General features: G+C 53.8%; 1 protein-coding gene across 13 annotated transcripts in view; it reads right to left on the reverse strand.

The window, feature by feature from the left end:
* Positions 1–1,257: 1,257 nt before the first annotated feature.
* SH3PXD2B (SH3 and PX domains 2B) overlaps positions 1,258–24,709 on the reverse strand; it is a 72,440-nt gene continuing 48,988 nt past the window's right edge. For 3 of the 13 annotated variants that reach the window (XM_038186487.2, XM_038186488.2, XM_072023317.1), the window contains 10 exons: positions 18,293–18,318; positions 17,847–17,882; positions 12,090–12,224; positions 10,532–10,636; positions 9,753–9,836; positions 8,659–8,776; positions 7,246–7,472; positions 6,656–6,705; positions 6,410–6,535; positions 1,261–5,707 (listed from right to left, as the gene is read on the reverse strand). In XM_038186487.2, the coding sequence (XP_038042415.2) occupies positions 4,277–5,707; positions 6,410–6,535; positions 6,656–6,705; positions 7,246–7,472; positions 8,659–8,776; positions 9,753–9,836; positions 10,532–10,636; positions 12,090–12,224; positions 17,847–17,882; positions 18,293–18,318 (2,338 nt within the window). In that variant the 3' untranslated portion in view covers positions 1,261–4,276. Of the gene's footprint in view, positions 5,708–6,409; positions 6,536–6,655; positions 6,706–7,245; positions 7,473–8,658; positions 8,777–9,752; positions 9,837–10,531; positions 10,637–12,089; positions 12,225–17,846; positions 17,883–18,292; positions 18,319–24,709 lie in introns of all 13 variants that reach the window. The other 10 variants (XR_005269368.2, XM_038186481.2, XM_038186484.2 and 7 more) reach the window with 10 other exon arrangements.

A 24,709-nucleotide genomic window follows, 5' to 3' on the forward strand; every position in this document is an offset into this window, starting at 1 on the left:
CGACGGCAGGCTGTGCTGTAAACTGTTTATATTCTGAAATGTGGCCGGTTGAAGCCAGACACCAGTCAAGTCACCTCAGATGCGGTTTGAAGCGGAGGAGAAGAATTCATTCATAACTCTGCCCTGGCAGGAGCGCAGCCACGCTGACGTGTTTGCGCTAAGCCCCACGCAAGCTGCAGGTGGTGAAGGAGCCCGACAAGGGCTATTTATGGCCAAACACCCGGCTATGGGCTGTGTGGCCCAGCTGTACCCAGCGGGCTGATGCTCCCGAGCTGCCACCAGCCTCACGCTGCAGGGTTCAGGCAGCATTTGGCATCGGAGCAATGCACCCCTGGGGTGAGTTTGCAGGACCACTGCCTGCTCCCATCACCTGCACCCGCAGCCACCAGCCTGGGCACGGTGACACACGTCCCATGTGCCACAGACCAGTTCTGGTTAGGGCTCTGCCTCGTGGGGAGCCACAGCAGCACTGAGCATTGGGACGCATCCAGCCCCGCACGGTGCCAGGAGCGGCGAGCCCCAGCAGGGTGGGAGCAGCGCGGCACCGCTCCCTGCCCCTCGGGCTGGGGACAGGCCCCGTGCACGGTGCTGCAACACCCCAGGTTATGGCACCGGCTCTGAATTTCTCCTCCATTCATTCCTGCTGTGTGGTGGCTCCGTGCAGCAAGCGGGCCCTGGGCTGTCGGGGTGCCAGCCACAAAGTGTGGGCTCCCAGCCCGGGGCACGTGCTGCAGGCAGGTGAGCAAACAGCAGCTGGAGAGATCGGCCCTGGTGCTGCAGGTAATTCAGCAGGCACGGGGCCATCGCCTGCTGCCTGCACAGCCCTGCCCGAGCTCCTTGCAGCCCTGCGCAGGATGGGGACCTGGGGCACAGCTGTGAGGGGGGAGCTGGGTTATTTCCGACCAGGGCCTGTAAGACCAAAATCCATCCTCAGGGCTCCTTCATGTCACTGCCTGTGACAAGCAGCAGCTCTTTGTGTGTGCTGTGCCCCCCCTGAGCAGCCCCCTGCCCTGTTATCCAGCCACATTTCACACCTCCAGGACGCTTTGCCCAGGTCCCTGCGTGGAGCTGCCACCGCCTGGACAGGGAGCAGCTCAGCCCAGACACACGCCAGCCAGGGGTTCACAAGGTGCTTGAAACCAGTCAAGCCATTTCTTTTATTTCTTAAAAAAAACAACAGACGAAAAATTAAAAAAAAAGAAACAAACACAAACCACAAAAAAAAAAAAATCAAAAACAAAACCCCCAACCTCCCCCCCCCCCAACGAATTAAAAATAAAAACCAGAACGCAACCCCTACTGGTGAAAGTACAGATACGGCATTTACACGGCTACATCTATCTTCCGCTGCCACCCCCGCCCGCCCACAGCAATGTCGATTTCTACGCGCTTACACAACACAGCGAGACACAGACAAACAGAACGGCTTCGGGAGCATGTGAGGTGGCACGGGGGGCCCCCAACCCTCCTCTGCCCCCCGCCGTGGTGATGCCCCCGCCTCGGGCTGTGCTGGTGCTGGGCGAGGAGGAAGCTCGGGCTCGGACCACGGCGGTGCTCAGGGCCCCAAGCATCCCAGGCCACCCTCCTCCTTCTCCTCCTCCTCACGAGGTAGTCAGGAGAAGGCGAGGAGACGCGGTCTGCGTGGCCACCAAGCACGTGTCCCCCGTCGGGTGTGGGTTTTCCAGTCCCTTTGCAGACAGGGGGGCAGAAGGAGGGGTAAGGCTCCCGGTGTTGGCACCCTGTGTGGGTGAGTGACCGTGCTGGCACGCACCCTGCCTCCTGGGAAGCTCTTTGGGAACAAGGGACCGATGCTGCCACGTGCCCGCTGAGCCAAATACAGTACTTGTGTCAGCAAAATGAAGCGCTACCAGTTCTGAGGCTCGGTCTGGGAGGAAAGCAGAAATAGCCCTCATTTAGCACGGAAGCAACAGAAAGAGCATTGTTCCCTACGAGGAAAAATGGGATCAGAGAGGTCTGTGAGGCAGAGAAAGGAGAAAGCCTTCCGAGCCTAAAAGGACATTCAGCACCGAGAGCGAGGATGCAGCGCCATGGGAAACGGGCACCCCGCCACCCCCTGCGTGACTGCCAGCAGCCAGAGCGGGTGGGGGGACACAGCTCCTCCTGCCCCCTCCCCAAGCACAGTGGGGCTGCACCTGGCTGCTGGGCAGCGCTGCCCTAACTGGCCTGTCCCCTGTCCATTTCCACGGCAGGAGAGTTTTCATGGAGCAAGGGATGTGCGGAGACAAGGCAGTGTTGTTCCCTGCAGCTCTCCCGGGAGCACATCAACACCTCTCGATGTGCCACGCACGCAGCTGGGTTACTGGGTTGGGTTGCAGCTGTATTGCTTATTGCCAGCTCAGGTGAGTCAGCCCGATCAGAGGCTGATGTGTGATCAGAGAAACCTGGGGGTGGCAGGGAGAGGAACCAGCCAGAGATCGGGGTGCATGAGTTCCCAGGGCTGAAAACAAACCTCGGGGCTTCTGGATGGACTAGGATGGCTTCTCTGTCTATAAAACAGGGCTGGGACAAACTGCCCGCCCCATCACCTTTCCAAATGACCCTGCCCTGAGGCACCACCACGTTTGTTCTGTATGTACACAGAGCTATCCTTAAGTCCACGTTTCCAGCACAGAAAGTGTGGGACAAGGGAAGGCAGCACGTGCTCAAGGGAGTGGATAACGCTCCTCCGGCACGTAGAGTGCCCTCAGTTCTGCTGGCCTCAAATTAGAGGGAAAACTCTAATTGTTTTCAGCAGCACAACAACGTAGCCGCAGAAGTGCATCTGCAGCACTTACACTTGTAATTAGAATGGAAAGGGCAAACGGGCTTGGTCAGCCGCAAACCCACAGAAGTGCTGGGCATGAAGCTCTTCCAGAGAGAAACGCGGCCCTCGATCTGCGAGCAGCCACGTACGGGCAGGAGGAAAGCAGCACAAGGGAGCAATAGGTGAGCAGACCCCATCCATCCTCCCACTGGGATGAACATCACTGCTAGCAACATCAGACCTGGCAGGCAGGATGGTCAGCAGGGAAAAAAAAAACAGCTCCATCTGACCTGAAACCCCCAAAACTGACCAACACACAGGGGGAACTGAAAGAATCCGGGGTGCGGGATGACAGAAAGCTGGGGTGGCAAACAAGGAAGGGAGCAACCTGAGCACCAGACACGCCTCACAACTGGTTGCGATGAGGAGCTGAACTCCCACATTCTGGATTGCACTTGATAATATCAGCACCTACTGAGGGACCCACCTGCTGGCTGCTGCCCGCCAGCCCCGGGAAGCTCGGTGGGTCGCGGGACCAGGCAGGCCCCTATCAGTCCGACGGGCAGCGCAGTCTGTGGTGGAAGGAAAGCAAAGCATCCTCTTGCCAGGGCTTCTGGGGTCATTCCGGTCCTCTGTGTGTTGCATAGTATTCTTCAGCTACCGAAGCAAAACACCTCTTGTTGGGTCGTAATACTGCAAGGTACGGTCTGCACAGTGCCCTGGGTCAGCAGAGAGGACCTGTTCTGTGTGTGCGCTTGTGTGCATTTTTTTTTCTTATTTTTTTTCTATTTTTTTCCCACCAGAAGGATGTTTAAGTTAACACTTGTCGTTGCAGAGTGGGGAAGGACCATGGGACTGTCCCATGGCGTGTGCAGGGAAAAGCAGGGCAGAGCGTGGAGTGCAGCACCTGGCTCCTGGCGTGCAGTCGTGGCTGCACAGCACGCAGAGCTACAGGGACCCTGTTCTGAGCAATCGTCCCGCATTTTTGCCACATCTCCTATGACCCTGCTACACATTTGGACTAAGCAATGCGACGTACAACATTCAACCGTGACCCTGAGCCTCAGGGAAAACCAAATCCCCCCATGAGGCCAGATTTCCTTCACTGGTACCAGGGCCAAGCTGCATTTCTCCCCCTGGCTGCCGCCGCCTCTTGATTTTCTGGGACAGATGGCAAAAACCACCTATCGAGGTCAACTTCCCCAGCATGGAGAACCATGGAGAACCATGCTGGGGCCCAGACACCACAAAGTGTGGCCAGGGCAGCCCGTGGCAGCCAGCCAAGGCAGAGCAGGAGCTCGGTGGGACGCGATGGGAGCGGGAGGCTGGGCTGCAAGGGGCAAGCACGCTGCCTCCGAAGGGCACCAGCTGGAATGTGTGGTATCTCAATTATTATTATTTCTCTTTTTTTTTTTTTTAAAGCCAGCCTTGTGGAAAACTATAAATTAATAGGCTAATTAAATACTCAGGTGGGAGAACGGGGAACCTCCGACCATGTAAACAGAGGACAGGCTATGGCTTCTTCCGCAGGTAGTTGGAAGGGATCCAGCCCTCCCAGCAAGGGCCCCCAGTCAGCACCTTGCAGAACCACCAGCCGCTGCTGTTCTTCTCGCGCACTTCAAACAACGTCCCTTCTCTGAAGCTGTTGGTCTCCTCATCGCCTTCAAAATCTGCGACGGCCACGTAGAGAGCTTCCTTGGAGACGTCCGGGTTGGAGAAAGGGGCTGACGTCCTCTCCTTGCCTTCCCCTCTCTCCACCGGCTTGGATATTACCTTTGGGCCTAAGCCGCTTTTTGCTTTGGCTTCGTCTTGGATCGCAGCGGACAGGAAGGGTTTGGCTTTGGGAGGAACCAGCATGGGTCTGCCCGGCAGCGGGGAAGCCCTGGCCTCGGGTGCGGGGCCAGCGGCAGGACATGCTGTTTTTTTGGGTGGCGGCGGCCTGCGGGGCGGCACAACCGGGCGCTGCGGCGCGGGCTCCCGGGCAGCCGGGACGATGGCTGGGCCCGGGGGAGATTTGGGCAGGGGTTTGCTCTCCACGCTCAGTCGCTCCTGAAACCTTCCAGAAGCCTCCGGGGCGACCGTGGTGTTACTGCAGGAGCTTTCGCTGGCGGCGGTGTCCGGCTCGGGGGGTTTCTCGGGGCACTTTGCAGGCCTCAGCTTGCTCCGCAGGCTGCAGATGTCCAGTTTGTCGTCGGCTGGGGGGGGGTCAGTCCGGGGGGCTGCAGCGGGTTTGGGCCTGATCTGAGGTCTTGACTTCAAGAAGGGGTTCTGGGTGATTGGCTCAGGCTTGTCCTCCACGGGCTCAGGTTTTGGCTTGGTTGGCTTGACGATGGGCCGGAGGTTGGGCTTCTTCACCTCCTTGGCTGACACCTTGTGTCCACATTCCAGCCCCATTTCGTTTTTCAGCTGGAAGAGTTTGCCTTTCTCTGATTTCAGCTCGGGCTTCTTGCTGTCTTTTGGGGCTACCGACTGCTTTGGCGGGATCATGGGCAAAATCATGCCTGGGGGCTTGGGGGGAGGCCTCTGCCTCTCCAGCAACTCGCCTTCCGACTTAATGATGGACTCCTTCCTGGGCGGCAGGCTGGGCTTCTCCTCCACCTCACGGTCCGAGATCTCCTCATACCCACAGGCGAAGGCAAGGTCGCTGCTCTCAGCAGCCTCCTTCCCCTTCCAGTCCTTGGCCCACTTCATACCGCAGTCCATGCCGTTGGGGGGAGCCTCGGGCAGAGGTCTGCACGGCCCCGTGGCTTCCTCGCTGGCGCTGCTTTCTGCCGCGGCATCGCCCAGCCGGAGCTGGGCCATCTCGTTGGGCAGAGGAGCCAGGAAGTTCGGCCTGGATGCGTTGCTGGTTTTCTTGTACTTGTCAATAAATGTAGCGGGGGCCCAGCCTTCCTTCTCCTCAATCTGGATGTACCACCAGCCACTCAGGTTCTTCTCAATGACCTGCAGGAGGAAAGGAAAGCTCAGACACACACTCAGCAGCCCCCTCTGCACAAAAGGGGATGTTCAGTATCTCCAAAAAGAGATGCTCGGTATCTCTGAAGTAACATCAGGGTGGCACGTAGCTTCCAGGCTCCTGCCTCCCCAACCTGATATCCAAATGCTGTATAATCACAAGGAAAACCAGCACAAATGATTTTTACAAGTGGGTGTTCAGCTCAGCACAAAAAGTACAGAACCAGTATCCAGCTGGGAGGGAATCCTACTGAGGGGACCTGAACTTCATGAGCTGGGAGCAAGGAGTGACATAGCCACGACGAGGATGCTGCAGCAGACAAGAACAGGACGCCAGGTACTGGCAGTGGCCACTGAGTGGCACTGTTGGAGTGATTAACCAGCAGCATCACTGCGCTGATCAGCAGCCATCCGGCCTGTACGCACTCCAGAAGTAGGACTGGGATGAGTAAGCTGGGGCAGCCATGGAGAAAAAATCCTCTTAAATAGGCACAGTGTACATTTTGAAAAGCAAAATCACATCTACAACAGGGATTCTGTGAACAAAACTGGGTGTCCAATTCTGGAAGGGCTTTTAGTGTTATACCTAAAGTCTCACGAGCTCCTGCTCTGTGATGTTAACAGTCCACAGAGGTAATCACAAGCACTGTTCTGATGGCAAGATGCGAGGAGGGAAGACAACAGACTCACCTCTACTTTCATTCCTGCCTGGAAGCTGATGCCGTCAGGGATGGTGGTCTGGAAGTCAGCGATGGTGTAATATTCCTCTTCCACTTGAGGAGGGACAGGAGGTTTAGGCAGGTTCAAACCACGTGGCTGTGACAATAAAAAAGAAAACCCATCAGCATGTCTCTACAGGAGGTGTAACACAAGGTCCACATAGACAGAGGAGTCTTAAGGCAGCAGGGAGGTGGTGTGCATGCTCTGTGCACTTACTATGGTGAGATCTCGGCGAGGAGGGGGTCTCTGCCGCATCTTCGGTGACTCTGTGGAGGAAGAATTTCAGATGCTGTTGAAGGTTGGCTTTCAGTCACACACGCATTCCCATAAGGCAAGTGAAAGAGAAGGCAGAAAGGCAAGGACTAAGCCTGCCTCAGGCAAGCAAGCCAAACGAGGAACCTCTCTGCCTGGTACCCTGAGTGATGCAGGTCACCCAGGTTCCAAGGTTATCCTGCTGGAAGAGGAACCAGCTCTGCACCATCAGGTGCTGCTGGGAAATGCAGCTGAGGTGACCACACAGAACTGCTTTTTCACCCCAAAGACCTGACCTGCTGAGGGATTAAACTGTGCAGCTCCTGTGGAGAGGTGTCTGCAGCTGTACCTGCAGGCTGAGAGGCCCTTATTTATTCACACCTCTGCTGTTCCTCAGCAGACCCCGGGGCAGCACTGCACCCATGCCAGTGTCACCTCCAGACCTTGCTGCAGAGCTCACGGTGCCTTGCAAGCCTTCTGCCTCTCCTTTGAGCTATGTTGCTCACAATTCTGCAGGATAGGCTGCACTGACACCTTCCCAGCTGGCCACTTACTGCGTCGGATGTCAGCGTTGGGCAGGGGACGGCTGTCGAACCTCCCGTCCCTTTGGCCGGTGAGCCCGTCCTTCTCTCGGCTGGCCACGATCTGCTGCCGGGAAATGCCGTCCAGATCCAAGGCACAGGAGTGAGTGGAGGAGCCTGAGCCCAGCTTCTGCGAGAACATCTCTCCATTCCCCTTTTTGAGATAGGAGGCGGGGGCCCAGCCTTCTTGGCCCTGGTACCTGCAGCGACAACAACGGCAGCGTCACTGTGCCGAGCCTCAGTGCTGCCCCGAGCCCGTGCATGGGGCCACCAGGTGTCCCTGGGGCCGGGGCTCAGCACAAGCCTGGATTTGGGCAAAGTGAGCTCGCTCGGTGCCAGGCTCCATGCCAGGTGGCACCTGGAGAGCCGCAGCAATGACTGATGCTCCATGCAGGCTGCTGCAGCCAGCAGGCCGAGGGCTGGGAACGGCGAGGAGCCCGATTTCCTTTTCACCTCAGCGATGGCACCGGTTCAGGAATGAAACGCACTGGCAGGGGAAGTGAAGGGGAAAACCAGAGGGTTGCTGCTAGGATTGATGTACCTGTTCTCTGGATGAAGCTCAGCCTGGATCCCTTCCCTGCTCTAAATCTGTGCTGTTTAGGAGAGGAACCAGCGCTGTGATCTGATTGAAAAACCACATCCACGGAGTCTGCCTGCCATGCTCGAGGGTCTTGCGCCAGCGTCGGAGACGCTCCTGCTGGCTGGGCTGCAGCCACTGCACTCACATGGCACCGGATCCTGAGCTTGTAATTGCCTTTGGAGTTCTTGTGGCAGCTCTCCTCTGCTCAGAAAGTCAATGGACATTTTTCTGGGGCTTTGCTTCTGCCAATACCACAGGTTCAACGCAAGGTTAAGAAAACCGTGGCATATGCTCCCACCCTGCTCAAGTCCAGCCATTAGCTAACGCCACAGAGAAGCAAAAACGAGCTTCCAGGAGAAAACAAGTATCAGCTCAGGATGATCGGGAGCGTTTGGCCTCAGCACACCCTGTACACAGCAGAGCTGGCCCGGACAACGGCCCTGCTCCGCAGGAACCTCCTAACACAGCCAGAGCATCCAGCCTGCCTCCAGGACACTTGCTGCTTTTCCTATCAGCAGCACATGATGTAACATTAATGCTCCCGGACCCGCTGCTGGGGCATGTGATGCTGTGACGCAGTCCACCTCCCCAGCACAGGAAACTGAGGGATTTTCAAGATGTTTAACCACAGCTATGCTTGGCTGAAACCTTGAACTTCAGTAAGCCTTGGTATTTAGGGATGGAGAGAAATGAGTTCTGCTATTCTGCCCTCCTCATTGCTCTAGGCTTGCCCTTGGACTGTGCATCGGGGTCTCTGCTTTGCATAGCCTGCAGCGCCAGGGAAGGGCAAGAGGCAGGGACGGTACCTGATTTTCCACCAGCCCTCCAGGTTCTTCTGGATCACCTCCACCACAGCCCCTTTGTCCAGGTTCATTTCATCCTGGTCTCTTGCAGTGTATGGGTAAATAACTGTGTACTTCTCCTCTGTAGGAAAGAAAGTGGAGTTTTACTAAGATATTGTTTTACAGAAACCTGGAAATAGTGGCTAAGTGTTTTCTGTGAACAGTAATTCTTGTTGTAACATAGGTGCAAACACACAGAGATACACAACTGTTCAGAAAAAAAATGCCAGTGAAATGAATTCCAAAACAAACCCAGTTGCATTTTGAAATGTAAGCTTTGGTGAGCTTCCCCTATGACAGCCAAGGTGAGGAGGCACTGAATGCCCACTTCTTTTCCTTTCACCCTCTCACATCCAGCCAGCCTGTGGTCCCAGCTCTTGCTCTGGGATCCTGTGCTACTCGCTGACCACAAAGATACAGCATAGGAAGCTGCTTGACCCCAAAAAGAACCCAATCCCAGCTACCACCATGGTCTTTAATCACTTTCATACATCGCTCAAGCTTCCCCTCCCAGTTGCTTTTTGCCTTCATCCTCCTGAATAGCCACTGTTCCTGAAAATGCTCTCCTCCAGGGCTTGAAAACACATCCAAACTGGGTGCCCGGCCCTTTGTCCTTGCCTTCTTGGAAAAGCACAGCTCTCGAAAGACCTGATTCCCCTCCCGCTTCATGCAAATGAGTCAAAGCAGCAAACGTCCTGCCCCATCCAGCAAAACCAGGTCGGCTCTTCTGCTCTTGGTGCTGCCTGAGCCACCGACACCAGGACCTGGCTGAGAGCAGGGACTAAGGCAGCAGCTACAAGAAGTTCGCATAAATGTTTTTGGGGACAGCAGGGACTCCAGTCTCTGTACCCAAAACAAGCCTCAAAAAGTTAGAAGGAACAGCTGATAGCGAAAAGAGAGGTGGACGTGAGTGAGCTGATGGAAGGCTGAGGAGCACACATGGCACATACCGAGGAGGACACAAGCAGAGTCCCTCCCATGCAAAGCAAACAAACATGCACACAACAAGGCTGCAGGCACAAAACCAGGGCAGCTGAACACGTCTCTACAAAGTCCACCTTGACCCCATCCACTGGTGTACAAGTCCCCAAGGGTCCGACGGCGGCCAACGTGCCTGGGCAGGGACCAGTATCTCCACGGGACTGGGAAGAGCATGTTGGGGAAGCAGGAGAAGGACAAGAGAGGACGTAAGGAGGCAGCACTTCGGGTCTCAGAGGAAACAGGGTTGACAGCAGAGAGAGGCACAGAGCTGTACTCACCTGGAGCTCTCTGGGCGCCCTCCCTGGTTTGAACCCCCATCCCACCTCCATCTCCCCAGGAAAAGGGCTGAGCAAACTACAGCACTGCTCTGAGCATACAGCGGTCAGTGGAAAGGATGCGTGCTGCAGGGCTGGTTCACATTTACTGTACGCAAAGGTTGCAGCTTTGCTACTCTCATCATGTGGACTCACGCATGCTCTTGCTTTCTGCATGACATCAAAAGACACAGGAATTGTCCTAGGATCTGAGGTTTGCTCCTCCTCCTCCAGTACATGCAAACCACCTCCCTGGGAGCACAGGGGGCATCGTGATGGCAGGACTGGGTGTTCCCCAGAGGTGGCACCTTCAGCCCCTCTGGGGGAGCAGGAAGACCAGCAGCTGCACTGCCAGCATCCCGCTGCCACACTCCTGGTGCAGCACTGGAGCAGAGCGGGCAGACACAACTGTGGCACTTGTGGGTTTGTCCTCCCCAGAGCTTTTCCCCTCCTTAGGTCAGAAAGGGCTAAGCAATCCTGCAAGCCACTCAGCATAGCTCAGCACAAAGAAGCTGGGGCAGTTATCTCCAGGCACCTCTTACCTTCGTCAGGCTGCATGGAGAACTCATCCTGGACGCCATCCTGGGCCTCCAGACAGGTCGCTGGCACCCAGCCTTGCTCCTCTGATGTGCTCACAAACCACCAGCCTGGGAACAAAGCAGCAGGAGGATCAGCCAAGGACAACCACCAGCCAAAAATCACCTCCCTCCCTACAAGCCCTGAATCTGGGGGGCTTTGTCCCCTCTGTGCTGCCATACAGGAGGCTGAGGTTACCCCGAAAGGGAGCACACACAGCAGCAAGGGAGAATTGCAGCTGAACGGTACCCAAATGTACAGCTCCCTCGCCACGGTCACAAAAAATGGGACAACTCAGAAGTGAATGACTCCAGCCACCTCATTTGCTATCTTTTTTATTTTTGTTTTTCCCTTCATGGTTCATTTTCTCTCAGTATGGGTCAGCAAGTCCAGTCTAATTAGCCGAGATGAATACACTGTCTGCAAATCGATAACTGACTCCTGCTGCGCTCTCGCCTTCTTAACATTTGTGAAAACAGCAGATTTTAAAAGCTAGGAGCAAACGCAGGATTAAAACACAAGCTCTCCCAGCGGAAACCTGGCCAGCTCCACAGAGGCCACTAACAATCCCGAGCCACCCTGGGTGTACAATCAACATAAACGCGTGCTCCTCAGTTATGAAAAGCACAAGCTATTTGTGTCTTTAGGGGGGAGAAAAATAAAGACCAGCGTTATTTTCAGAGCCTCACCAGCAAGTCATTTAGAAAGACAGTGATTGTCAGGAAGGGAATCAACAGCTACCTGCCTGGAAGTGAAAACCAGGGCTGACATTTCATAAATAAATGATTTGCCATACCTTTTGAATTGGCTGTGTTAATAGGTTTCACTTGCTTTAAGATTGCTTTTATTTTCCTCATTCTCAAGCACGGCTGCTGGTTCAACTAATCCTCTTGGGACTGGGTTTCCGGAATTTAAAAATCTATTTTCCTGATTTATCTGTAAACCCCCCTAAGCAACTTCTATTACCTTTGGGAAATAAATTCCCCTTTTCAACCAACTCCAGAAGGCGGACCTATGACACAACACATTCCCCTTGCAAAGGTTAAGAGCAAGTTTAAGCTTTAGCAAGCAAACATCTGGGCTGCCTGCCCCTGCCCCAGGGCCGAGTGCTGCATGGTGTTCTCCTTTGGAGGAGGCAGGAATTGCACAAAGGGGGCTTTACACGGTGCTGCTGCCCAGCGTCCCCCTCATCAGCCACTGTATTTTTCAGCACAAAGAAGCACAAAATGAGAATGTAAAAGATGGACGGCGCCTGGCGCTCAGCACAGCAGATAGTCAGACCCTTCCTTGAAAGAAAGTCCCTAAGTCTCATCCGTGCTCATACAGAAATCCTGCAGACTGATGCTGCTCCCTCCACATCTCACTTAAGCTGCCCATCCAAGGACATCCCTGCGGGGTGCCCGGAGGCTGTTCTGCTTAAATTCCTACTAAGAAGACACTGACAAATCCAGGATTGCTATTCCTGTCGCTGCTCTGAGAGGCGGAGCAGATCCGAAGCCCTCTGCCAAGCCAAACTCTCTGTACCTGATTCGTTCTTCTCAATGATATCCACCACCTGGCCCACGCACAAGCTGATTTCGGAGCTCTCCTGCTTCTGGTAGTCCGCCACCACGACATACTGCTCCAGCACCAGGGGATCGACCGACGCAGAGTCAGCTCCTGCACAGGGGGACAAGAACCCAGCCGTGCGCCGGGGTCAGCACCAGCTCCCGAGAGCACAGGCCACCGCTCCCGAGCGCCTGCTGGCCTGCGAGCAGCTCCAGGACACCCTGGGGACCCCAGCGTGAGAGAGGTGAGCCAAAGGCTTGGGCAGAGTGAGGACAGAGACCAAACCAGCAGCCAGGTGAGATGGGGACAGCCAGGTGAGACCTCGCGCTCGCTCCCACCTCCTGCTCTCACACGGAGCCGTCCAAGCACCGCCACCACCGCCGCGGGCGCAGAGCATCCTGCTCCCTGCTGCTGGACACCACTGCGCAGAGCAGCTCAGACCCCAGCTCAGCACACACCGCCCACAGGGAGGTTTTCTGGTCTTAAAAAGCCTAGCCACCCAGATGGAGGGGCATTTGTAGGACACAGCAGCATCCCCCAGCCATCATCACCCTACTTGTGCCTCGCCGGCTGTTTGCTGTCCCAGCTACTTGCTCCTCTAACCCTTCTCAGCTCCTGCAGCAGATCCTAATTCGGTGCCAGAAAAACAACCCACTGAGATGAGGGGCAAACGGGCAGGATGTGCAGAAAGCAAAGCACTCCCTGAGCCAGGAAGGGGCCTGAGAACTGACGGAGGGCTGGATGCGCCCAGGGAACCTGGTGCAGCAGCGCTGGCTGTGCCGAGCCCGGCCAGGCTGAAGGTGGCACTGCAGGCTAAGGCGAGGGGACAGCCAGCACTGCCCCACCGGCCCTGCCAGGGGACCAGCAGGCACCAGCCAGGCACAGCAGGGTGACGCTGATTTATTTTTTCCAGGCACGTTTTCTTTTAGTAGAGTGGTCTGGATATGGATCCAGCCCTTTTGCTTGGCGCCTCCTACCAGGGCAGTACTGGGACAGAGTTTTCAAGTCAAATCCATCTCTGCTGTAGAAACGCAGCCCCACGTTTGTCTTTACACACGGAGCAAAACTCCCCTGTTCCCCAAAGTGCAGGGGTTTGCTGTGTACGAGGAGATCACGAAGCAACCCAGGGCTTTGCAGACCTGTGGGTGCTCAGCACCAAACCCAGACCCCTCAGCCCCTCTGGGAGGGCACTCAGGGGGGCTCAGCCTCACGCTGAACCAGCCACAAGGCACTTGGGTACTCAGGGCACAGGCAGCACTTGCCCAGCTGCCTACAAAAGCATCCAAGGAGCAAAAAGGTGTCAGAAACACCTGCACTCTTCTCCCCTCTGCTCTAGCCTCCAGCTCAACACTTTGCCTTGCAGCTTCCCAACCTGCCAGCTGAGGATACTTACACTACCCAATTCTCCCAGGTGCAGTAGGAATTAATTAATATTTGCCCAGTGCTTTGGAATTAGAACAGTATTAATTACTCTAGCAGGAGTGATTGTGGGTGTTAAGTTGTACTTCCAGGGGCTGTGCATGTACTCTGAGCAGGGGGCCTCACGTTTTGGATTAAAGGCAGAAATCACATCTGCTCCAGCCCTCTGGCTGCTACAGCATGGCAGATACATGGGATGATTACCTCCCAGTCTCAGAAGGGTTTGGGAAAGAAATGATGCAGAGTGCTGGTCCCTTGGGATATAAAGGCAAAGCACAGCAAAGAAATTGGGGCTGTGCATCAGGAAGAAATGTCCACAGCCTGCTATGCTGCAAGAGGACCCAGTGGCTCCCCTGCCATGTGAGATATCTCAGCCTGATAAAAGAACTTTCTTACGAGGGAACCTATTGCAGGGCACGATCCTGCAGTGACCAGAGCAGGAGGGATGAGCAGAGATGGACGAGATCCAACAGGTCTTCAGCGGTGCTGGAGCACTCTGCTCCCCCACCGGCAAGTTCTGCTAAGGCCGAGGTCACCACCTCTCAAACTGGTTCTGAGAAAGAAAGACCACAGCCGCAATTTAACTGAAATGCTTTTTCAGGACAGTCTCATTTAAAGGAGGAAGAGGCTAATTGTCCGTGTCATCCTGCCATAAACAGCTCTCTGCAGAGCTGCAGGTGAGCTGGCCAAGTGCACAGGATCTGTTACCACTAATGAAAGCTTCCTCCGAGCCATAACCCAGAGGTGGGGCACCAGGCAAAACTAAAAATAGCCCTTTAAAGTGAATGGAGGATGCTAGGAAATTGGGGACTATCTGTTCTACTAGCTCAATTAAAGGTTTGCGCTTAAAGTGATCAGAGGACTTACCCAGCCCCCGAGAGCAGAATAACAGCTACAGGAAGAGAGCAGGGCTCTCCTTTCTGCCTCCCTGGCTGTAATTACACACAATGCCGTGAGGCTATTTGTAGTTTCAGCAGGCAATTCTGGATCCTCCAATGTACCTATTAAACCAGCAACAGAAGCGGCAAACTAAGCTTGGAGGAAGACGTAGGAGTTAATTTCAGGAGTGCCTTCACCTGGCATAATCATCCTCAACCACAAAAATACGTGGTCAAGTTACAATAAAACATCCTATTTAGGGGCAGACTTGGTCTCTTAAGAATAGCAATGGCATAAACTTACTCATAAAAATAGTACCTAAAGCTCTGTAGCTGGGGAGGGGAGGAAGGATTAGCACAGAACAGAGCCCACAGGAGAGGAGTTGTGTAGAACAACAGTAGCTAGGAGCACAAAGCTTGTATCCCCTGAATATTTTTGAGACTGACACAAACGTGGCCTAGAGAAGGGATGTGCATTGAGCCGAGAGACCACTGGGGTCCTTGGACTGGACTTGCAGAACAGACGCTGGCTATAGATGCTGGAGAGCCGCAGAGGAGATGCACTCACCCAAAGCAGTGAGGTGTACAAAAACAGGTAGGAAATCTCAGATACAGGGTTGCTCCAAGATTTCATGTTTCCAATTTCTGCCTTTGCACTACCAGTGCCAAAAAATAAGGAGTCTCTTAACAGTATGGACACTGGTGCCTTCAGAGAGAAGCAAAGAGCTCAGGACTGAAATAAAAGTGGGGGCACAGGTATTTGGGTATTTGTTTTTAACGCTTGTCCTTGCTATACACTCCAGCCCCTGCCTACTGCTCTTTCCAAAAATGTCGTGCTTTGGCTAAGCTTTCTCTGTCCTAGTTCTCTGGTCTGTGCCGATCAGGCCCAGTGCTCTCAGGCCAGCCCCTCTTCTCCCAGACCTGAGGAGCCTGCGAAGATCAGCGCTGCAATCCCTCTCATCCCTCCAGGGATTCTTCCTGAACTAGGAAATAATCACATGTAACTAGCACTCACCAGTGGAGTTTCAGAATGGCCCTCCTATCGCTTCTGCAGGATGAGAGCTGTGCTTTCATTGTGCCTCATCAGACCAAAGACTGTGGTTTGGGGTCTCTGAGCCACTGCGGGAACATTGCTCAGCACAGCAAAAGGGATGCAGCCAGGAAAGAAAGCATCTAAAACAAAACTAGCAGGGGGATATGGGAGCTCTTCTGCCAGTCTCCTAGGGCAGTTCCACCCAAATAAAAACTGCTGAGAGAGTTTCAGGCTCCTGTGCACTACATTAGTGCCACAACAAACCTATGAATCTCCATCTGCTTTCTGTAGAACTCAGAAAGGAGGAGCAAACAGAAATGTTTGAAACAGTACTGGGGACCAATTATGATGATTACTTTTAGATGTACCTAAATCAGTGGCCAAGTCAGGCTTCAGAGTCCCAGAGCATGAGGAATAATGAATAAAGGCATATAATGCCCACCAGCTCATACTAAGCACATCCCTGTCTCTGGGTCTCCTCACAACACCAAACATTTGTCCCTTGAGCCTCTTGGTCACCAAGGAATCCCGTAGGTACCACTGCACCCACTTTGTATCCCAGTGCTCTGTTACAGCCCATTAGAAAGCAGGGCTCGCTGCTGCCAGGCACCCGGGAGCATTTGTTCTTTGCAGTGCTACCGCAAAGAGCAGCTCACCCCCGCTCTGGGGGTGCTGGAGAAATAAGCGACTGGGAGACAATTCCAGTTGTGTTTGTTTGTCAGCAGCTGTTGGGTGCCCCCTCCGCAGGGATATCTCATATTAAAAGAGCCTTTTTTGTGCCATGCTGTTCTGCTCTCAAAGCAGGCCTGGCTTGAGTGATAGATGAAGCATCAGGGGCGTCTTCAAGGTAGAATAGGGCTCCAGGTGACAGCAGCAGAATCAAATTTGGTTTCTTTTGCCAGAAAATAAAAGATGGTGAGAGGAGTCTCTAAACATGCCTGGAACAAAGCACCAGCCCTTTGTAGTGATACACAAACACCTCTCCCTGATGGCTACTGCACATATGCCATGGCCAAACAAGGGGATTGCAGTGCCACGTCTAAACATCATGCCTTGTCCTGCCAGAACAGGGCTCTGGCTTGGAAGTTACCCCAAATCTCCCTCTTCTCTCCCTCTCAATGGTGCCAAGCAAGCAGCATCCCAAAGAGCATTTTCTCGTTGACCTCACAACATCACCGTGTCACACATAAACCTGCTGTGCCTCCAGGACTGGGGGCAAGAGGCAAAGCGGAGCTGCCATAAACCTGCTTCACTAATGGCTCTGTGTGAAGTGGGAAGGCAGAACGAAGCTGAGTGCACAAACAGGAGAAAAAAATCAAGCCAGCGTCCTTGAATTAAATTCTGCCCTCAAAGAAAATTTTTGCTGCATAACTCAGATCTTTTTCTTCTCCTCAACACTAGAAAGGTCGTCCTTTTTCTCCTGCTTAATGTAAGTGGACTGGGTTCAAAGCGATCTAAACACACACTGATCTCACGGGGAAACATAATACCCTTCCTTACTCCCCAGATCTTCCTACTGAGCCATCAGACGAGACATTTTGAGACAAGGGATTCTGTGTCTTTATTTTACCTCCGCTTTATCAAAAGAGAGGAGAAGGAAAAAAAAATCATAGCCTGTTTTCATCCCCACCCACAGCCAGATGCTTCTCTCTGCCTCCACATGGGTTTGCACTGACAGCAATAACTCAGCTTGAAGCAAAACCTTCAGCACATCTCCTGTGACAAAGCCGGGGAAGACCCACCACTTCAGCATGAGAAAGCCAGTAAAAAAAATGCAGTCTGTGATTACAAATGGCTAATGAGAGCTATAAAACTGCCTTCCCAAGGCCCAGCTTTGACAGACATACCTTGCAGCTGTCAGAGTTTGAGGAGGGCATGTTTTCCAAAGGTTTTAATCATACTGGTAAACCCCTGCTAGTCCACCAGGAGACCACTCAGTTATGACCTGCCCATGAGAACGGAGCAAAACCAAGAGCTACTGTTCAAGCAGATAACGTGAGGTTTCCATACACATCCTACCCCTGGTCTCAGTTAGGAGGCTGGGACGTGAGCTGTTCTTGAAGGAGGAATGCCCTTCAGATAAGAAAGTAGAATTAAGTCTTAAGTCTCCCCTGTACCTTTTCTCTCTCCTTAGATAGGAACCCATTTATCTACAGGTAAATTTGTTCACACAGTTTATGGCAGTGTCAACTCCCAGGCCAGAAACCTTGGGCCCACAGCCAAGCTCCTGTCCCACTCCCACCGCACCTCCTGGCTGCTGCCCCGTGTCCACCAGGCACCACAGGAAGCTACGGGGGATGTGACAGCTTTTTGCAAGGGGCTTGCCCACCCAGAAAGAGCAGGTGTCCCCCTGCGAAAGGCGAAGCGAGAGCAAGGCCCAAGGTAGCGCGCGGCTGTTACTACCTCTCTGCAGGAAAGAGGCCGTTCTCTGGATAAACCCTGATGGAGGAACAAAAACGATGGGAGACAAGGCGTGAGGAGAGGAGGGACACGACCACGGGGGTGGCAGCAGTGGGAACGACTCGATGCACGAGCAGACGGGGTGGTTGGTGCAGTGTGTGGAGCTGTAGGTGTCCGTCAGCCCCGTTCCTCCATGGGACGCCTGTGGGATCAGGGCAGCAAGGAGCCCCAGCCCCTGCTGTCCTCAGCCCTGTCCCTTCCTTGGGGGCACAGAGGGATGTGGGGCTGGGACTTGGAGGGGACATGCTGTGTCGGGAGCCCCATGCCCCACAGGGGAGCACAGCAGTGCTGCTTGCCATGGGGCCAGGCTCCCACACCCCGTGACAGGAGACCAAGGCTGTGGGTGAAAGGAGGAGGTGGTGAAGTGGGAGGAAAAGAGGAGTGCTTACCAGATTTCTTCTTTCCAATGGGCTCCCTGAAAAAGAGAAGGAAGAGTGTCAGCAGAGGGATGGGGACGGCTGGCTTGCTGGCCACAGGAAAAAAACATGCAGGAAAATACAGTGGCACTGGCCTTGGCGGTGCAGCTGACCCCCCTCACACCAGCTAATGTCCCCGTGGCCCACAACCAGCTGTGCAAACAGGCTGTCTCTGCCGCACTTGTTGAGTAATTAAATGCTTTTGTCTTTCCCAGGATGAGGGCTGCTGGCCTGGACTCCTCAGCGGCTTGCTCTGATGGCCACAACTCTCACTGTGCCACTTGGAAAAGGAGGCAGACTAGAAAAATCTGGCAGCAGAGTCAGGTGCAGGGGAAACCCAAACCCCCAAAACTGCTCTCAGCACAGACCACAGCTCCCACAGAAGTGGACACCACTTTGAAGACAATGAGGGAAATACTGAAGTTGCTCCATGTCCTGCACCCCTCTTGGAGACAAGGATGGGGAGCAGCTGGGGAAGGGGCAAGGATTTATGCCCCAAAAGAAGACAACTCACTAAAATGGTGTAGAGAGGAGGAACACAAGCAGGAGCTACTGGCTGTTATGAGGAGGCAATGAGACAGCTCCAGCAGAAGTCCCCTCATTATGGACAGCGCTGGCCACATGGGTGACAAGATGGGTTAGAAACCGGAGGTTCTCAGTCCCTTCTCTTATTTGAATGCTGCTAAGAAACATGGTTGCTGAACAGCCTTAAACTCAGGGCATGATAAAAAACCAAACAAGCCCAAGAAAACATGGGCTGAGACAAGCCTCAGAAAAATCACAGATAGTAAACCAAGGCACCAAACCAGGCTGAAGTCCAAACAAATGCAGCAGCACCATCCCCAGCTCCAACCGCAGCGGTCTGTCTTGCTGCAAAAGGGTTCTCAACACTTTCACACAAATCGCCACTGTGGCCCTGAAATATTGCTGTAGAATGGGGTGATGACAACCTGTAATTCCTCTAGCTGTGAGCTGCTTGACCACTGCTTGGAAAGGCAGCTGGACCAGCCCAGGTAGAGCCTAGGAGCCCCTTCCTCTGCTTACAAAATCTGCTGGCAGAACAACCTTTCCCTGTCCCTTTCAGGCCGAGCAGAGAAATCCCTCCGTGTTCAGCAAGAAAGCCAGCCAAAGCTGGGCTACGCTTTGTTCTCTTTCAAGCTTATCTGCATTTTCAGTCCATGATTACTGCAGATGTTTTATTCCCCCCGAGCGATGGGGTGATGCAGGGACTCGGCGGCCTTCAGAGCCTGCCTGCAGATCCCGGCCGTGCTTTCCCTGTGTGCTCGGCCCAGGCAGCACCACTCCTACTGCTCCGGGGACACACACAAAACTGTTCCCTGACCTTCAGGATGGGGCAAGGAGGAAGCCAGGGACACAGGAAAGCACTAACTGATGCAGCAAATAGCTGCTGTTTTACCCCTCCTGTGCAAGGCCCTCAGAAACATATTCAGGCCTCCCTGACTGAGGGGATGTGGCATGGGCGTTCATAGTCCTGATCCCAAACAAAGAGCAGGGCACAGGAGCTATTGAACAACCCAGCACTGCTGACTGCTGATGCCCAGAAGCCCCAGTAAGGAGGCTCAGCCCTCCAGCCCCATATCCCAAACCCCGTGTCCTAGCCTAGTCCCACTAGTAACCCCCATGGCCTCTTCTTTGGCCTTAGGTAGGCACTGAGGAGTTAACCTCATCTGCTAGCAATGCTTTATCCTCCCTGTCCTCTCCACTCCCCCTTTCCCTTTGCATCTGAAACCTCTGCAACTTGCCCACTGAGCCATCAATAAAATTAAATTAAACGCAGCAAAGATGGAGCAGAAACAAATGTGTCACCGTGCCTATCTTTTAAGTTCAGAGACCAGAGAACTGTGTAAAGACCTGAACACCGTGTTCCTGATGCAGACACCAAGGAAGAATCTAAGGGACAGTGCAGCTCAAATACATTTCTAAGCAGAGACCAAAGTGCAGAGCTAAATCCGAGCTCCTTGATGAGAAGGCACGGGGCTGGGGTAGCCCTTGCCCACCATGGGCTGCAGTGGGGCAGGGAGGAGAGGCAAGGCCCGGCAGGCACGCAAGAGATGGCAGGTGGGCACTGCATCACCCTGATGGAAAGAGCTGCTGCATTTCCCCTGCCATCTGCTAAACTTCTTACTCTAACTCATCCCCCCATTTCCTTTCGCCGCCTGCTCCGTCTGGGTGAGGGGGCAAGGAAGGAGCTGCAATTTCACTTTGCTGCTGGGTTGTTTCTGGCACGGATGCAGAGAGCCGCAGGTCTGAAGACCAGCAGCCCCGGCCCACCACCTCGGAGGGGACAGGAGCTCAGACAAGACAGGAAACAGCAACAGACTCCCGGCAGCATCTCCTCCTCCTCCGCCGGTCCCCACGGAGCAGAGAAAGGCACGCAGCAGAGCCTGCATGCACGGCCTCCTGGAAACTGGTGGCTCAGGCAGAGGAGGAGGAAAGGCCACTGCCTGCCACTGGGAAACTCATTTAACTCTCACCCTCACAACAGTCGTGCTGTGCAGATGAACCAGGCAGTCACAGCATGACTGCAAGTACACAGTAATGACAGTGTGAACCCACAGAGCTCCCCGAGAGGTAAAACCCAGCAATGGCTCTCCAAACTCTTCCCAGGACTTTCCCAGTCCATTGTCAGGAACACTGAAGGCAAAGGTTCCTGTGTAATGGGAATCTCACTTAAAAGGTTCCCGTGTAATGGGAATCTGACTTAAAACTCTTTAAAACAAACAGAAGCAGGCTGTTCTTCAATGATACATATAAAGCTGTTAACCTTGCTGCAGGATGTTGTGGATGCTGAGAGTTTTCACAGGCTTACAGGATCACAATTCAGGCAAGAAATGCTAATTATAAAACCAGGAAAGCCCTGAAGGCTAGGACAGTGTCTAGAGAGGAGCTGCTACAAGCTTGCTTGACTTTAAGCAAGCACTCAGGGTTGGTGGCTGCTTAGCTAAGAAGGCGGCTGTGCTGCTGGGGTGGCTCTGCAGTGGCTGCACAGTGGGACTTGGGGGAGGAAGATCCCACAGGAGGGTCCTGGGAGGAAGGCTCTGGCACGGCACAGCACTCACAGACCTCAGCACCATCCATGGTGTCCCACTGCCCCAGCCAGGGCACAGAGAGGGAGAGGGACAGCAGAGCACACGCACGAGGACGACAGCTCCAGCTGCTCCAGCACCATCCACACAGGATACACAATCAGGATGAGATGGGTCTGAAGTCACCATGCCAAGAAAACACTCCCCATAGAAAAGCCTAGCCCTTGTAAAGAAAAAAAAATAAGGAAAGGAAAATATCCTTCCATAATACAGCGAAGTCATCAAAATAGCTATCAGGAGGAAGTTCTGCTTGGAAGCACTCAGCAAGCGTGGAGATGTTAGAAGCCTTAGCAAGGTTTATGCGAGCAAGACAGAGTGAGAAATGGGGTACAACAGGGCTCCTGTTTAAGAGAACTGATGTTTAGCAAATGTTCCACAGAGGACTGAAAGGGCCCCTGTCACCCAAACTGCAGTGCCTGTGCCAGTCCTGTATTTAACCACTGGAGAGCTATCTGAGCCAAACCTTTGGGCTCAGAAGGCTGCCCTGTGCCCTGCTAGCACAGAAAACCAAGTGCTCTCTCCATGCAAGGAGCTTACATTGGAGCAAATCATGTTTCAACCCTGTTAATACTTCATTCTATTATCAGCTAGGAAAGACAGTTCTCAGCCGCGAGGGAGGGAGACCACTATTTTGGAGCTGAGATCTAGCCCGAGCTCCTGGTGAATCTGCACGTAGGCACCAGCAGAACTGCAAAACAAACAATTCATTATACAGGCTGTAATTTGTCTGGATAGCAGGACATGGCTCAAAAGCCACAAGCCAACAAGCCTCCCTACCCAAGTCAACATCCATCAACTCAGGGAGCTCCAGCTTACAGGCTAAAGTGACTGGAAGGCTTCCTACATGGGGCAGCCACTCCGTCTTGCAGCAGGGACCTGAGCTTCCCCATTTTCTGTTAAATCCCCATCACCTGGCACAGGATTTGATGCCCCTGTCGCCCCCCAAAACACCACACAAGGGTTACAAGGAAAACTTTTGCTCCTGGCACAGCTCAGCTACAAGGAAAGGTAAGCACATGAAAAGCTACAGGGAAGCTAGGAAGGAAAGAGACTTGCTTCAGGGAGACACTAGTTATAAATCTGCTCGTATTTATGGAAATAAGAGAAAGAACCAGATTTGCTCTCTGTTACACTGGTGGAAACACACTTCAGTCTAGCATCGTCTCCTGGTGCTTTGGACCTAACACAAATCTTTCACCCGCCAAGGCTGCTGGCACAGTGGCCCTACGCAGGACCTCTCAATCACACGTATGGAGACAAGCTGGCACAAGCTGATCACAGCCGTCTTGATTCTCATTTTGGCCCAGCAGTCTCTTCGTTGATTTATTGGAGCTGGTGACTGCCTGGAGTCCCCGTCAGTCTGGGTGCAGGAGGCGATCCATTACTGTGAGTGCCATCGCCACCCCACTCAATTGCCCAGCACCAGAACCTCAGTGTTAATAGAAACATTAGAAATAAAAAAAATAAATAAATAGAAAAATAAAGAAAAATAAACAGCGAATGTGACGTTTGCTGCAGGCATAACACACTCTGCTCCTCTGGTCATGCCCCAGCTCATCACCATGCACCTCCTTCAGTCCTCCACCCCAGCAATGAAAACATCCCCAGCAGCAGAGCTGGATTGCCCTTGAAACACTCCCAAATCCTCCCTCTGTAGCCAAGGGCTGTTTCGGAGAAATAGCAGGAATGCAAGCTGGGGATGTGAGCTCAGATGGAGCCTGCACATCCATTAGGGAAAGAAAATGATTTCTAAAAGCTGCCCTGGACTTTGGCTGCTGTCAGTGGCCCTGCTGCAACTGGAACTTGCCCCGAGTGTGCCCAGGGGAACTGCAAAGCTGTAGCCACACAGGGCAGCCAAACTGATGGGGACATTTTGCTGGTGCCCCAGGGGAACAGAGAGCTCCAGGTGGGCTCCAGGCCCCGTGAAGGGATCCTGTCCCTGAGTGCCAATCAGGCTCCCAGGCAGGCACAACTGAAGCACAGGTCAGTGCCTTGGGTGAAAATCCTCAGGGAGGCTTGTCTGGAGCTCAGTGACAGAGCCAGAAGACACCACCAGAATCAAAATGCTGTTTGTTTTATCTTTCTCTCTCTGTTTCCAACATCTTTGGTGTGTATCGATGTACAGTGTGGCAGTAGAAGCTGCTGCCACTGAGCAGGGACCCAGGAGGGCTGGGAAGCTCTCCTGCCAGGAGAGGGGACACGGCCCAGCCCAAGGGGTAGCCCTCCAGAGCTGAGCACAAACCTGCGGCCCCGCTGCTCCCAGGACGCTCAGCAGCTGCCAGCTAAAACAAGGACAGAAAAAGCCACCAGGTCTCGCTTCGAGAGTTGCAGATCAGCTCAAATTGGGAAGCAGCAGCCAAAACGATGTGCACAACGCATTTCCTGGAGGATGTTTGCTCAGCAGGAGGAGATGAATTTCTCATTCATCTGCAGACCAGGCAAATCAGAGGTGGTGTTCCTGTGGCTCCCACCACCATGCAGCCCAGCTAGCAGGAGCAGGGCTCTGCTCACAGTGCACACATTGGGGTGGTAGGGGCTGGGAAAGCTGAGCAGCCTCAGCAAGCACCAGGGAGCAGAAGCTGAAGCTCCCCAGGAAAACACCCACCTGGGGTCTCCAAAGGCAGGACGGGCACAGGGGCAACCCCATGGTGAGCCACATACTCTACCTCCACTGCCATCTGCTCGTGCAGATGTCATGATCCCCTACTAAAAGGCCTTTAAAGAGTGGGGTGCTGGTGCTGGTCCCCACACCGACCCTGCACTAAGCCTCGGCGTGCTGTGGGGGCTGCCAAGGGGCACGTGCCGGACATACAGCACCGCCCTCCCTTTCCAGGAGACTCATTGGGTTTGGGAACACCTAGAACCTAAGGGAAAAGCTGTCTGAAAGAAGGACAAGAGGAATTTACATATTTTAGAGACAACACTGGTATCTCCTGAAGCCGGTAGCTTTCAAACTGTGAATGCAGAGCGCGTGAGGAGAAGTGCACGAGGACGTCTTTCAAGCACAGTAACAGACAACAAATTTGCTCTACAGGTGCCTGTGCTCCCACTGGAGGGAAAATAAAAAGGAATCAGCTTTGTACGCTGAAAGGTTCAAAACAACTTCTAGTGCCTTTTACAAGACAGGATGCCCAGCTACAAAAAAAAAAAAGAAAGCAGTTTTTAATGAAAGATGCCTCTCACGACCAGGTTACCTCCTGTGTAGCTCCACGGCCCTCGGGCAGCAGATGATGGCTTCTTCCCCAGTGCTCCTCGCCTGCACAGCACCGACAATTAGTAAAGG

The sequence above is a fragment of the Anas platyrhynchos genome, chromosome 14 (genome assembly GCF_047663525.1).
Source record: "Anas platyrhynchos isolate ZD024472 breed Pekin duck chromosome 14, IASCAAS_PekinDuck_T2T, whole genome shotgun sequence".
NCBI classification, from domain to species: domain Eukaryota; kingdom Metazoa; phylum Chordata; class Aves; order Anseriformes; family Anatidae; genus Anas; species Anas platyrhynchos.